Source organism: Sorghum bicolor, chromosome 1, assembly GCF_000003195.3.
Source record: "Sorghum bicolor cultivar BTx623 chromosome 1, Sorghum_bicolor_NCBIv3, whole genome shotgun sequence".
In the NCBI taxonomy this organism is placed as follows: Eukaryota; Viridiplantae; Streptophyta; class Magnoliopsida; order Poales; family Poaceae; genus Sorghum; species Sorghum bicolor.
This window is the reverse complement of record NC_012870.2, coordinates 51,460,477-51,475,440: the sequence shown is the minus strand read 5'-3', so window position 1 is coordinate 51,475,440 and position 14,964 is coordinate 51,460,477. Positions and strand designations below refer to the sequence as shown.

Here is a 14,964-nt window from a genome sequence, read left to right as displayed (position 1 = left end):
ATAGTTATTGGTGTAGGATTCTTGGGTTGTTTCACCGGAGCTTAGAGGCACTCCACTAGCGCGTTGAATAACTATTCAATATGCTGGCTGTTGAAAGTTTGTATATATGTGTGTGTTGTCCGAATGAGATGCTGCATGTCTGTAATCAGCAGAATTAAATCATATCTTTTAGAAAATTAAAATATATCATTTTAGCAATAAAGTTGCAAAAATAACAAACACGAGTCTAGTACATGAAAACTATGCATTCAAACTTGTCATGGTTGGATAAGACTAGCAATACCTTGTTCACATATTGAATAAGTTTGTCCATATTCCGAAACCAAGATTCAGCATACTGGTAGTTAAAATCATCCCCCATGGTCCACATTATATGGTTTGTACGTGTAACATTTGCCTGATTATCAAAACATCTCATCATAAGTGAGTTGCAGTTTTTAGTTGGAAACATAAATTCAAATCGCTCTAGCCGACCAAGAGTCGTCGGAAGTTGGAGGTTTACCTGTGCTATGGCTGTAGCAACAAAATCATTTACACGTTCTTGGACGTTATAGTCAAAGAGTGACATGTCATCCTAGAAATGGTTTATTGATTGAAATAAATGTAAGGTTTCATAAGTAACATCAGTAAACTTCATGACCATGAAACTTGCTATGTATAAATATTTACCTGAACGGGTATGACATTTTCAGCCAAAACTTCGAAGCTGAAGCCATCTGGTGCATTATAATGGTCAGGAAATACATTCGTGAAGATCTGCAATTTAATTGTATAGTTAAATGGATTTTTATGAAATTCAAATTAGTCATTCATGCTATTGAATACTATATAGTGATGTACAAAAATATATGTAGATTAAACAACCTGTGAAGATGAACCAAAAGTTCTTGAGCCACGCCATATAACCTCTAGGCCCTTATTTGCTTTTCGCGTTGCCCTATCTTGGTAATCAATTCTTGCGAAATGTACAGAATCGAAACCAAGCTAAAATTGCATTAAAGCAAACATTGTTAAATGTAAAATGGTTCACCTTTTGTTTTATTGAATAAGAAGGCAAGAACAGTTACAATGCTTTTGTAGATTTCTATCTTCTAGATTCATCCAAGTTTTTTTTTTTACTTTAGTTCCTTCACGAACTTTTACGTCATCCCAAATGTGATTTTTACAGTTACCTCTGCTCCAAGCAAGTAAGCTTGAACTGCAGAATGACCAAAAGGATCAATTTGCCAGCCAGCTCTTGGAATCTTTTTGAACTGTTTCTTGATCATCCGATGACCAAGTGTGGTCTGATCAATCATGTCTATGTAATGCACAACAGCTTCATCATGCATACACCACCCACCATTTCTGAACATAACATTCATGAGAAATTTTTGAGATGAGAAAAAAAATCTGAAGCCAAGATCAAAGGGAAGAAGGACAACCACATTCCATACATGAACTCTAGCTGACCGGAATCAACCAGTTTGTGGACTATGGCCTTGATTGTCAGGCTTTTCTGGGCCCACCACCTTTGGAAGAAAGCCTGACAGCAAAAGGACAAGTAAATTACCTGAAAAACAAGAGATACTGCGAAAGTTCCATTCCACACATGAAATTTTGGGCGATATACTCTTACTCCCTTGCGTCCCAAAAGGAAAGTCACATGAGGTTTGGTGCTGATCAAACTTTATTAAGTTTCATTAGATCTATAAAAAATATTAGCAACATTTGTATCTCCAAATAAGTTTGTTACATAAATATATTGAATGATTAACCTAATGTTACTTATTATATACCTCAGTTATTAATAATATCTTGTATATATTTGGTTAAAGTTAAAAATGTTTAACTTCTTGGAAGTGAGAATGAGACGCTTTGCGAGATGGAGGGAATACTTTTCAACTTTTTTGGTACCACCTGTCTGCTCGTCACAGAGATTAGTAACTTCAAATGTAGTTGGACTTGTGGTCCGCATCTTAACTAAGGCCATTTCGGCGGGATTCGACGCTTTTGAGAAAATGAAATGCATATTTTCTATTGCGCCGATGGAAAGTTTGGAGAAGTCGTCGGAGTGTTTCTCACTGAAAAACACTCACTGGACGCTCTGACCGCAGGCACCGAACGCTGAGCCTACGCGTCCGGTTAATTTTTAAATAGGCTATTCACCACCCTCTAGCCATATTAGGACCTTTCAACACCCTAAGTGAAATCAAACTTCATAGAGAGAGTGTTGACACCGTTTTTGGACACGTATCTTTTGACGCGTACCTGGGGTTAGTAAAGTATAGATCGGCAGATGAAGCAACGGTAACTAGTCTACAGGGAAGTTGCCAATGAAGGTGGTTGCCGATGGGGAAACAACTGAATGTGATTAAGTCCAGAGGTGGTGACGTGTTCGTGCCGATGACCAGTATCAATGTTTGTCAATGGCCACAACAAGAGGTCTGCCGATGGCTCTGAAGAAAAGCGTGGAGGTTGCCGATTGATCTGTGGCGGTGCCCCGGTCGGCACAAGAGGGTCGTTTTATGTTTTCCTTAGTTATTAGAATTCGTTTTGTGTACGAGTTCCGTTTAGTTTGGAATTCGAGTCCTAGTCGTGTCTGGTTGTAGCTCTTTGGATAGGGTATAAATGTAGACCCTAGGGCCATGTAAAAATCTATCAATCAATCAAACACAAGTTTTTACTTATATTCCAGCATCTACTTTTTCGACGACTTCGTCATATTTTCTTTTTACTACGAGTACTTAGGAATTCGTCGAGTCAAACTCGGCGTGTTCTCAAGTTCCGCGTGAGCACCTCTTGGCCGTGACATCCGGGCGCATCGCTGTTGTCGGGACCAAAGTGTTCGAGTTACCATCTTTGTCGATTGTAAGGTCAAATCGGCTGTCACGCCTTAACGTTTGAATCGGGTATTAGCCCTTTATGTTTACAGATCAGCTTTTGCACCAAACAGAGAGATCATTTAGAATTTGCTTTTCCGTGAGCACCGACCAGAGGGAGAAGATTCACGTGCCTCCTCTACCTCCAAATCTCACATCCTGTATGAGATGGGACCTCCATGACCTCTCCGATGTTGTGTACCACCACCACACTACTCCCTATGTCATCTGTTTGGTTCGGTCAAGCAAGATTTTTGAATTTGGCTTGGGACACTCCCTAGTGAAATGACTGAGCCCAACACAATTGTCACAAATGCCATTCTTTTTTCGCAAGTTAACTCATGATGTCTCCCTTAACAATATCGACACCAAACTATCTTGTATTTCACAACACTAGAATTTTGCTTAGCTGGATATGTTGAAGGCGGGGAATTCATTGACTAACTTGGCCGTGATTGATGATCCATCAACTCTGATGCATAGTTTCATTTCACACATTTTATAGATCTATGCATTTAAATTTAATAATATATATTTCATAGTGTTATAAAATGAAATGCTCATAGTGAAGATTCACTCAGTTCCAACATGTGGGGATGAAACATAATGCTCGTAGTAGAGTTCACCTAGTTTCACGTTGGAAATGATGTGCACTAGTCTTCATCTAGATGAAGCTCACCTACTCTTTGTCCTCATAATTCATGTGCCACACTTTTTTGCTATTGTGTCATCTTATTTAATTGGCATGAATTTCACACGAAAACTGGCCTAATAAGGCCATTCTTAGTGGAGAGTTTCACATAGTTGTTTTTAGTAACACATTTTAGAATGTAACGAAACATGGAAAACAATCACTCTCAATCAAAAGTTCCATTCTTTTGTTTTGTATGGACATTTCATTCATAAAATGGAACCAGGTATATTGGGACATCCATATCTATGAGCATATTCATAGTTGTTGGTATTTGCTGGTAGTTATTCAGGTTGTTTCCATTTCTGAAACAATGCCAATTCCTTTGCATCTATGAATTTTGTAGCAATGTTAATATGTTGTAGGGAAATGATATATATGAGGGAGACAACCCATTTGGCTATTAATTATTTCCTCTAGTTTGTGTTCAACTTTCTCTTATTTTGCAGCAGAGACCGAAACTATTTCTTTTTTCTGTGGCCATATATATCACTGTCATGTATAAGTGTAACACCCTAAAATTTGCTCATCTTAAAAATAGGTGAAAAAATGATTTATTTATGAATTTTGGTCCTCATGAAACATAGAAAAATAATATTTTTCATTTAATTAAAATTTACCATAGGTTTAGCAACATGGTTGTGCATTCATATTGGAGCATATGTTTTATTCAATGTGTGGTTATGATCAAAGTCAAAATATTTTCAAATTGATTTTTAAACTGCCTTGAAAAGACTTCGAAATAAAAAGAAACAAAAGAAAACAAAACAAAAAAATGGAAAAAAAAAAATCTCCCCTTCCGCTTTTGGCCCGAAGGCCCACTCTCCTCGCTTTTGACCAGGCAGCCTGTGCGCCTCCTTCCCTCTCCCTCTTCTCGCTGACGCCTAGGCCCCACCTCTTTGTTTCACCGACAGGTGGGCCAGCCTAGTCATCCCCTCCACCGAGTGTCCCGGACTCGGCCGGGAGCTTCTCCGCCGAATCGATCCCCGGGGAAACCGCGATTTCGTTTCCTTTTCTGCCAACCGAGATCTTATAAAGTGTTTTCTCCAACTCCGCAGTTTTCTTTTGCTTCTAAACCGTGAATCAAAGCCCCAGCCGCCCTAAACCTCGCGTTTTGGATCCCGCCGTGGCCGCGCATCTTCTCCACCACGGCGCGAGTTCTCTGCTCCTTCTCCGGCCAAACCGACCCTCTAGGTGAGCTCGCAACATCTCTCTCCACCGGCCTGTGCTCTCGGTTTAATTTTTGGTGCACCAAAGTGCGAGAACGGACGACGCCGGCGAGCTTCGCGGCTCCGGCCATGGCGCCGCCGCGTCGGGTCAGTCCTCCGGCGGTCGGCCGTCGCCCGACACTTCCCTGGCGCGCTGGGAGCCGTTAGATCGAGATCCAGCGGCCAGGAATAGAAGGTAACGGTTCGATGTAAATCTTGCTAAAGAGTCCCTGCTGTGTTTAGAAATAGAACCCGCAGTCCAAAGCACGTTTTGTGAAATACGCTTTCTCAGTTTTAAAAACGTATTCCGCGCCGGTTTGAACTAAAATACGTTTCTGGTATTTACAAGTTTGCCACTGAGTTGTTTTGGCTGTAAAATATTCATTTTAATTCCGTTTTAACCCATTCAAATTACGTTAGGTTCATAATCATGAGCTCTACATGTTAGTAAAATTATTTACTCAGTTTGAAACTTTTTATTTTCGTGAAGCTAATTAATTAAATAGTTTTCTATATAAAATCTTAGAAAATTCATATTTTCTACGTTTTAACCCCGATTTTCGTGATATTTACGTCTATGAAATCGTAGCGATGCGTAGAGTCATTTTATGAACTTTTCATACTGTTTTTATATGATTGGTATACTGTTCTAATTATAGCCTTGTTTGCTTCGTGTATGTTTTCTCCGATTGTTTGTGTGATCGTTGATCGAGTTTAGACGGTGAGTCGTACGTTGGTGAGCAAGACCAAGCTTTTGAAGACCAGCAGGCTCAGGAGAGCTTTGATCAAGACAAGTATAACTGGGGATTATCCTTGTTACCTATACACAATTAATACAATATATATATCATATGCATGTGTCCACCTTGATGACCTTAGCAAAATCATAGATGATTGTTATCCTGAATTCCTTGTTACCTATTTTGGATATGCATTTAGGTAGTTCTTGCTAGTGCTTGATTATAATCCATGATCTTGTAACATGAATGTTTGATATACAATAAACAATAAAATAAGCTTTCTGGCAACTTGAACATAAAGGTGCAAAGAACTCTGGCTTTTGACAGATTGATCTTGACCCTCCATAAGGACTTATCCATTGGCAAAAGCTGGGAAAACTCGTACAACCATGAGGGCTATATGGCTCTGGCTTTAGCTCAGTATGAAGACCTTTTCTTGCTTGTTAGAGGTTACCCGAAAGGGCGGAGGGGCTGAACCGTTTTGGGTATAGTGTGGCCTCTGTCTGTATGTGTATAGGCTGCGAGTCATTGTGCCATCGGAAGGGGGCTCTATATCTGCGCGCAAAGGAAACCTTGCGGTCCTAACATGTTAGACGAACTTTTGAAAGGCTTCATAGTGATCCCTGCCGACCTCCCTAGGAAGGGGGTTAAGAGACTTGCAACCTCGGGCGAAAGGGTAAATCATGACTCATGGGTAAAGATGTACAACCTCTGCAGAGTGTTAAATCTGGTATACTAGCCGTGCCCACGGATACGGGCGGCCCGGAAAACTGACGGAATAGATGGACACTGATGAACTTGATTAATGATGATAAATGATGGTTTATTATATTGTTTAAATGTGTTATTCATAATTCCTATATACAATTGATCATGTGGTTATGGGATTAATTATGCTACCTTGATATTTTCTATCCAATGATTAATATGCTATCTACATATAAAAGCTAAATGCAGTCAAACCAGTGTCAACTTATTGAGCCTCATGAACCCCTGGTTATACTTGTTGAGTACGATATTGTCGACGAAAGCTAGTCGGCAGTCTACCTTAGGGTATACCCACGGTAGTAGTTTATCGGTAGACGGTGCGCAAACTACGAACTCGATGGTGACGCAAGACACGGACAAGCTTTTTATCCAGGTTCGGCCGCCGAGTTGGCGTAATACCTACGTCCTGCGTCTGGTTGTATTGGATTGTGTTGAGAGAATATTCTGTCCTAGAGGGGTCCCTTGCCCCTCCTTATATAGTCCGGAGGGCAAGGTTACAGATCTGGAAACTAATCCTAGTCGGTTACAATTGCCATAGATAGTTCGATATCAATTCCTATTCTAACCGACTAGAATCCTGCTTGATTTTCACGGCTTGTTCCCTTGCACTAAACTCCAAGCTGTCAGATCAAGCTTTGAGCTTGTCTCGTAATGGGCCAAGTCTCCTGGCCCAAGTCTAGCCGTAAGGGTATAGGGGTTTATACCCCCACAGCTAGTCCCCGAGCACCATGTATTGTGAAGTAACACGCCATCTTGAGCTTCTTCGACCAATGAAATTTTGGCATCTTCAATCAGCATGAAATTCACCCATACAGTTGTGACGGTATTTCGACCAACTTAAAAGACAGTTGATCAACATTGACATCGAAGAAGCAGGTTGTTCGAAGAATGCATGGTGCTCTTAATTTAAAAAAGATTTCTTTCCTGGTGAAGTGTGCCCACTTTACTTTTCTGATAAATATAGACCTCAGAAAAGCAAACATATTCACCGCAAGGTGAAGTGTGCCCACTTAGTCCCCGAGCCTGGTAGTAGGTGACGTAGGCACGTGGTGCCAGGGTCTAAAAAGAAAAGTCATCAAAGAAATTCTGAAACTGAGATGCATCGCCAGATGCATCGTACCGATGTAGTCCCCGAGCTTGCTGGAAGGCGAAGCATGAGCCTTGTAGCAAGGTCTAAAAAATTGAATTTACCAGTTCCCGAGCATATCATGCTCGTATGCAATTGAATAGACTAATCGACCAGTCCCCGAGCATATAACGCTCGATGGTCGGTACAGTCCCCGAGTTCTTAAATTGGTGAGCTGGTCGACCAGTCCCCGAGCGTCAAGCGTTCATTGGACGCCGGAATTTTCGAAATTCCAGGCTGATAGACTGGGCGACCAGTTCCCGAGCATCAAGTGCTCGGTAGTCGGTGCAGTCCTTCAGATCCGAGTTAATAGACTGGGCGACCAGTCCCCGAGCATCAAGTGCTCGGTGGTCGATGCAGTCCCCAGATTGTTGACTCTCTGCCACATTTGTCTTCTTATTTTTGAAAAGATCTTTCTAGTTAAAGTTGACGTGACGAGGCCTCCTGACGGGGTGTCAGATGGATGCATGAAAAGTTGTGCCTGGCAACTGTGCGGCCATCCTTTGCATGGTTTGAGAAAGGGAACCATCAATTGGTACGAAAACTCCGCCGCATTAACTGTTTATAATCATTGAAAACCGAAACGCCGCATCCGCCGCATGGCCCGCCCACTTCCCGAGAATACGGGAAGTGGGGGAGGTGGAGTTGCGGGTTATAAGGGCTCGACAGATCCGCCTGTACTACTTACCCTGCCATTGCCTTCAAGCCTTCCACCTTTGCCTCCTTCAATCACCCATATCTTCATAACTCAAGCCCACTTCCTCACCTCCAATGGCGAAGAGCGATTCCAAGAAGAGGGCCGAACTGATGGCCAAGGAATGGAAGAAGTCCCGCAGCACCGCCAAGTCCCTCGGTGACCTCGTCGACATGGGGCTCCTGCACAGCTCGGAACTCGGCGGCTGGAGAGCGCCGGAAGGAGAAAGCTTCCCCGACCCCCGTGCCGGTGAGATCGTCGTGTTCGAAGATTTCATTAAAAGGGGCTTTGGGGTTCCTGTTCATCCTTTTCTTCAAGGTCTCCTTTTGTATTATGAGATCGGGATTTGGAATCTGCACCCGAACTCAATTCTCCTCATCTCCAGTTTTATCCATCTGTGCGAGGCCTATGTTGGCATAGAGCCGCACTTCGATGTCTTTCGTTATCTTTTCTGCTTAAGGAAGAAGGGAGCAGTTGGAGGCTCCAAGATTGCAGGTGGAGTATACCTCAATCTTCGGGACGGGATGAAGAACCGGTACCTGAGCTGCCCATGGAATACCTCTCTTACCGAGTGGTATAAGAATTGGTTCTACATTAGGGAAGAGCCGGGCAGCGCCACGTTCTGTGACGTAGGGTACATCCCCGAGAAGAGGATCAGTTGGACCGACCGCCCAGAATTCGACGGACAAGTAGCAAGCTTGATGAAGCTGATCGACTGGTCGCGCTTGGACGGGCTAGGGGTGGTCGGCAACTTTGTTTGCCGCCGGGTGATGCCCTGCCAGAAGAGGGTGCACTCGGCGTACGAGTACGCCGGAAGCCAGGACCCGACCAGGATGAGGCCTGAGGTCCTGGAGAAGGAAGAGGTGCAGCAGTTGTTGAACGAATTGTTCAACTTTGCTGACGGGGGCTTCATCCGTGGTAGTGATCGGGTGCAAGCTTTCAAGCTGGGACGACCGGCCCCTAAGGTGATGTCCTTTACTTGACTGTGACTCCTTAGCATTAGTTATATCATCGGATGCTGACTTGTCCGTATTTCTCTTTGTAGATCGGAGATGTAGACAGGTACGCAGTGTATGTATCACTAGCGCCTGGGATGGAGGATCCCGCAAGGGAGGATCCGCCGATAGAGGATGCTGCACGGTGTGATCGGTACACCAGCAGTGAAGAGGACCAGGCCCGTCCCATCCCGACCACCGAGGAGAGGGTGGCGGGGAAAAGGCCAATGGCGATAGATCCTTCGCCTGCGGCGACGCTGCCAGCGGAGAGCAGCCAAGCACCGAAGCACCGTCGGCTCGTCCGGATTACCGACGACGACGACGAGGAGGAGGAAGCCGCACCGTCGCTAGTCCGACGGCCTCGTAGCCGTCCAGACAGTGCGCCGACCACCACTGGTCGGGTGGCCAGCGATCCTCCTTCGCCGCGCGTTACAGAGACGGGAACCCAAGCACCAACCGCCCGGGCTCGGAGGAGGTTCACCACGACCCACCGTCGATCGGATCTGTAAGTGTTCGACTTACGTATTTTGGCGTTTTTTTTTGCTGAAAATGCTGCTTTGATTTTTAGCGCGGCGTCGGATGTCAACCCCGACCACGCCGCCGGACAAAAGGCGGCCGAGCCTGCTTATGCTGCTGGAGACGCGGCGCCGCAGACAACGGATCAGCCTGCGGCGGCAGCTGCTGCTACAGGCATCGAGGGAGAGTCTGCTCCGGCGAGTGCCGCGGCGAGCATTCCGCCGAGGGATGGGGAGGCAGGAAGGACCCCTCCCCCGAGTACTATTGCGGAGGAGGGGAGCAGAGTCCCGACTCCTCCGGCCGAAGAAGGGGGATGCCGACACCGCACCGAGCAGGGGCTTCTTCACCCGTGGGCTCCCCTGGCCCATACCAGGGACCAGTGATGCCCTCGACCGCAGCCGGAGGCAGTGCGGCGAACGAGGAGCCCCAGGAGGCCTCCGATGACGACGTGGAGGAGGTACAGGGTCGTCCCCGTGATGGTCGCCAGCACATCTATGTGTGGCGCCAGCGCGGGGACCACTTTATTGGTCACGAGGAGCTCGCGGAGACGGAGGAGGCCGCGAGGGTAGAGCGCGCGGCTAAGCGCCTCGTGGACGAGGTTAAGGTAGGTAATCCTGTGTGTTGCTTGGATAATGTTTGTGCAGTGTTCCCGTATTCGACATGTGTTCTTCTTTGTTTTGTAGGGCGCAATGAAAACGGCGAAGTACCGGAAACGGTGCTTTGACCAGATCGAAGGGATCATGGCCGAGAATAAGGCCTTGTCCGCGGGGGTAGACCGGCTGCGGTCGGAGGTTGGGGAGAAGGTAGCCGAGAAGAGCGCTCAGGAAGAGCGCTGTCTCGAGCTTACCCGATGCTTAGCCGACCAGTATCGGCTGTGAGAAGGTTAGTCTCGAACATTTGGGCGGCTGTGTGCGACCGCGTTATTTGAATTTGCTAATCTGGGAATTATTCGTGCAGACATGGAGGAGGAGGTCGCGCGCCTTCGGTAGGAGAAAGAGCAGCTCAGCCAAGAGCTTGCCGGGGCGCTGGAGGCCGGACGCCGAGTAGGGGAGGAGCTGAGCCGAAAGGACCAGGAGTTGTCTGGTAATACGCACTGCCTCCGTTAGTCGTTGTTTATCATTTTTTTATTTTTGACACACTGAATCTAACATCTTGCTTGTCTTGCAGTGCTCAAGGTGAACGCCAAGAAGCACCTAGACGAGCTGGTCAGGGACCGGGACTCCTGGAAGGTCAACTGTTGTAAGCTCTGGAAAGGAGTGTCCCCGGTCCTGGACTTGATCAGCCCCGAGCTCCCGGAGAGCCAGCCCCGCGTGCCGAAATTCACGCCAGTTGAAAAGGTGCAACGGGCGTGGGACTGGCTTCAACAGTTCGTGAAGGACGCTGGGGAGTTTGCTGGTGCGCACATCCTTAGCATGGTGCGCGCCCACTACCCCCTGGTTTTTTACCAGGCTGGAGAAGGGGTACCCCAAGGAGGTCGGCCCGCAGGAGGCGGACGAGCTTCGGGGTGGTTTGCTGGGCTTGTCGTCGACGGTGATCGGCGACATCAACCTGTGCGGAACGGCCACTCCCCCCGACCAGCCAGGTTCAGACAGGTCGGCCAGGGAGCTGTCGGGCGCGTCTATTGCAGGAGATGGGCGGTCGACGCCTGTGGTCTCGACCAGCCAGGCGCCGGTGGCCCCGACCCCTTCGTCCGGGCAGCAAGGCCAGGCGGGTGATCAGCCCGAGCAGTAGGCCAGTAGGATAGTCTGTAGGAGTAGACTAGTGTCCGCCCGTCAGGATGTTTATTGTAAACTTTGTATGTAAAGTTTGTAATAAAGTTTTGAATTTGTCATGACTACTATTTTGAGCGCTGTGAAGTTGTCGGAGTGACGTGTCACTGTGCTTGTTTCATGGTCGTTAAGATTTTCCGTCGCAGAGGATATTGTTGTTCTTCGTCGAAAACTCTGCGTGTAAACAAAGTATAGCCAAAAAAGAAAAACTTTTATTACTGCCAACTATAAGAGACTTACAAGCAAAAGTTACTGGAATTTATGGATAAAATCGGCGCAGTTTGTCTATGTGCCAGGAGTTAGGCACACGTGTTCCGTCTGGATGCGCCAATCTGTAGGATGTAGGTCGTGTGACTTCGGCGACCATAAAGGGTCCTTCCCAGGGAGTGGATAGCTTGTGCATTCCTTCTTGGTTTGTTTTCCACCTAAGTACCAGATCGCCGACCACGAAGGAACGGTCCTTGACGTTCCTGTTGTGGTATCGCCTGACGGCCGCGAGATACTTTGCTGTTCGGAGACAAGAATTCAAACGCTTTTCCTCCATGCAGTTGATTTCGAGCTCTCTGGCGCTGTCGGCTGTTAACTGGTTGAAGTTTTCGATCCTAGGAGAACCGAAGGTTATGTCAGACGGCAGGACTGCCTCAGTGCCGTAAACCATGAAGTAGGGAGACACCCCTGTGTTCCGACTGGTCTGAGTTCGGAGGCCCCAGACCACAGCCGGTAACTCTTTCATCCATCGACCGGGTGCTCTGTCGTTCTCGGCATACAGCCGTTTCTTTAGTGCGTCAATGATCATTCCGTTTGCGCGCTCAACTTGACCATTTGCCCGTGGGTGAGCTACTGATACATATTTTATGACTATGCCCCTGTCATCGCAGAAGTCCCAAAAAGTGGTGCCAGTGAACTGAGTACCCAGGTCGGTGATTATGCTGTTCGGGATGCCGAATCTATGTATGATTTGACTGAGAAACTCCACAGCCTTCTTGGAGGTTGCTTTGACCAGAGGCATGTATTCGATCCACTTGGAGAACTTGTCGATTAACACGAAAACAAACTTGAAGTTGCCGGGAGCTGGTTTAAAAGGCCCAATCATGTCAAGCCCCCAGCAGGCAAAGGGCCAGGATGACGGAATGGTTTGAATTTCATGAGCAGGTACGTGTGTCCTTTTAGCGAAGAACTGACATCCCTCGCAGTGTCGGACCAGTTTTTCTGCGTCACATACCACGGTTGGCCAATAAAAACCTGCTCGGAAGGCTTTCCCGACCAGCGTTCTGGATGCGGCGTGATTGCCGCAAGATCCGGCATGTATGTCTTCTAGGAGCTTGATACCATCATCTTGGGATATGCATTTGAGCAGTACTTCGGAACTTGCGTTTTTTCGCATGAGTTTGCCGTCGACCAGGATGTAGTTTTTTGACCGTCGAATGAGGCGCTCGTTCTCTGTTTTGTCCTGAAAGCCTGACCCGTCCAATATATACTTGATGAACGGGGTACGCCAATCACGACCACTGGTTGTCGGATCGACATCGTCTATGAGCATTGCCTTAGCGAGTTGCTTTTCGACTAGGCCGGAACCTACGCTTGGCTCGTGGATGTCCTGGACGAAAATACCCCGCGGTATCTGGGCCCGAGATGACCCTAACTTTGACAACGCATCTGCTGCCTGGTTCTTATCCCGGACCACGTGGATGTACTCTATGCCGTAGAAGTTGGTTTCCCATTTGCGAATTTCTTTGCAGTAGAGATCCATCTTCTCGTGGGTTGCGTCCCACTCCTTGTTGAGCTGGTTGATAACCAAAGCAGAGTCGCCATAGACGTAGAGGCGCTTGACTCCCAGCTCGACGGCTAGCCTTATGCCATGCAGGCATGCTTCATATTCGGCGACGTTGTTTGACGCCGGAAAGAGGATCCTAAGGACGTAACGTAGTTTGTCCTTGTTAGGCGACACGAACAGTATCCCAGCGCCGGCACCGTTGATGTTCAAGGATCCGTCAAAGAACATTGACCAGTGGTCGGAGACATCGGGAACGGGAGGTTCGTTAAGATCCGTCCACTCAGCAATGAAATCGACCAAGGCCTGAGACTTAACTGTGGTGCGGCTCTGGAACTCCAGGGAAAATGGGCATAACTCCATCGCCCATTTTACGATTCTGCCGTTGGCATCTTTATTGCGCAGAATGTCCCCGAGAGGGAAACTGGTGGTCACCAAGACTCGATGGCGTCGAAGTAGTGTTTCAGCTTTCTTGACGTTATTAGGATGGCGTATATGAGCTTCTGTATTTGTGGGTACCTGGCCTTGGACTCGTTTAAGACCTCACTTATGAAGTAAACGGGTCTCTGGACCTTATAGGCATGACCTGGTTCATCTCGCTCGACCACTATTGCTGTGGAAACAACCCTGTCGGTTGCAGCAATGTAAAGGATTAGGTCTTCATCGGGCTGAGGCGCTGTAAGGACAGGTGGCGAAGTGAGAAAAGTCATGAGCTGAGTGAATGCGGCGTCGGCTTCCTCTGTCCAAGAAAATTTTTCCGACGCTTTCAAGAGTTTGAAGAAGGGGAGGCCTTTTTCCCCTAGTCTTGAGATGAAGCGACTGAGGGCGGCCATACATCCGGTGAGCTTCTGAATATCCTTGTCATTCTTGGGTGGCCGCATGTCGAGTACTGCTTTTACTTTTGAAGGGTTTGGTCGTATGCCATCACGACTGACAACGTTGCCGAGCAGTAGACCAGAAGGAACACCAAAGATGCACTTTTTGGGGTTAAGCTTCCACTTGAACCTATTAAGCGCTTTGAAGGTTCGGTCTAAGTTGTTGATTAGGGTGCTCGCGTCCCTTGTTTTTACGACCACGTCGTCGACATAGGCCTCGACGAGGTCGTCACGAATCTCATCGTGGAGGCACTTCTGGATAGCCCGTTGATAAGTGGCTCCGGCGTTTTTGAGTCCGAAGGACATGGTCGTGTAACAGTATGCGCCAAAAGGAGTAATGAAGGATGTTTTTATCTGATCGTCTTCCTTTAGCGAGATCTGGTGATAACCAGAGTAGCAATCCAGAAAAGAGAGGAGTTTGCATCCGGCCGTTGAGTCGACCACCTCGTCAATGCGAGGGAGACCAAAAGGATCTTTAGGGCAGTGTTTATTGAGATCAGTGTAATCAACGCACATTCTCCATTCATTATTCTTTTTGCGTACAAGAACCGGATTGGCGAGCCAATCGGGATGATACACTTCTTTTATGAATCCGGCTGCTAGAAGCCGTGTTATTTCTGTCCTGATAGCCTCCATTTTGTCACGAGCGAACCGTCGCAGCTTTTGCTTGATTGGTCTTGCGGTCTTCGAGACATTTAAGGAGTGCTCGATCAGGTTTCGTGGGACGCCGGGCATGTCTACGGGTTTCCATGCGAAAATGCTCATGTTGTCCCTTAGAAACCTGACGAGCGCGTCTTCCTATTTTGGATCCAGATTGGCCCCGATGAGGGCCGTCTTCTCGGGGCTGCCGTCGACCAGCTGTACTTCTTTGTGCTCCTTGGATTTTGAATTCTTCCTGGCTGTCTCCTGCTCGGGTAATTGGAGCTGGTCGGGGGGCAGCTGCGCGGTTT

At 47.2% G+C, this 14,964-nt stretch overlaps 1 protein-coding gene across 2 annotated transcripts in view; it reads right to left on the bottom strand.

Annotated features, from left to right (window-relative positions):
- LOC8083570 (alpha-mannosidase) overlaps positions 1–14,964 on the bottom strand; it is a 44,676-nt gene that overhangs the window by 22,929 nt on the left and 6,783 nt on the right. For both annotated transcript variants that reach the window (XM_002464709.2, XM_021450296.1), the window contains exons 3-8: positions 1,437–1,525; positions 1,173–1,347; positions 865–984; positions 670–756; positions 503–574; positions 284–397 (exon numbers count right to left, since the gene is read on the bottom strand). In XM_002464709.2, the coding sequence (XP_002464754.2) occupies positions 284–397; positions 503–574; positions 670–756; positions 865–984; positions 1,173–1,347; positions 1,437–1,525 (657 nt within the window). The remainder of the gene's footprint in view (positions 1–283; positions 398–502; positions 575–669; positions 757–864; positions 985–1,172; positions 1,348–1,436; positions 1,526–14,964) is intronic.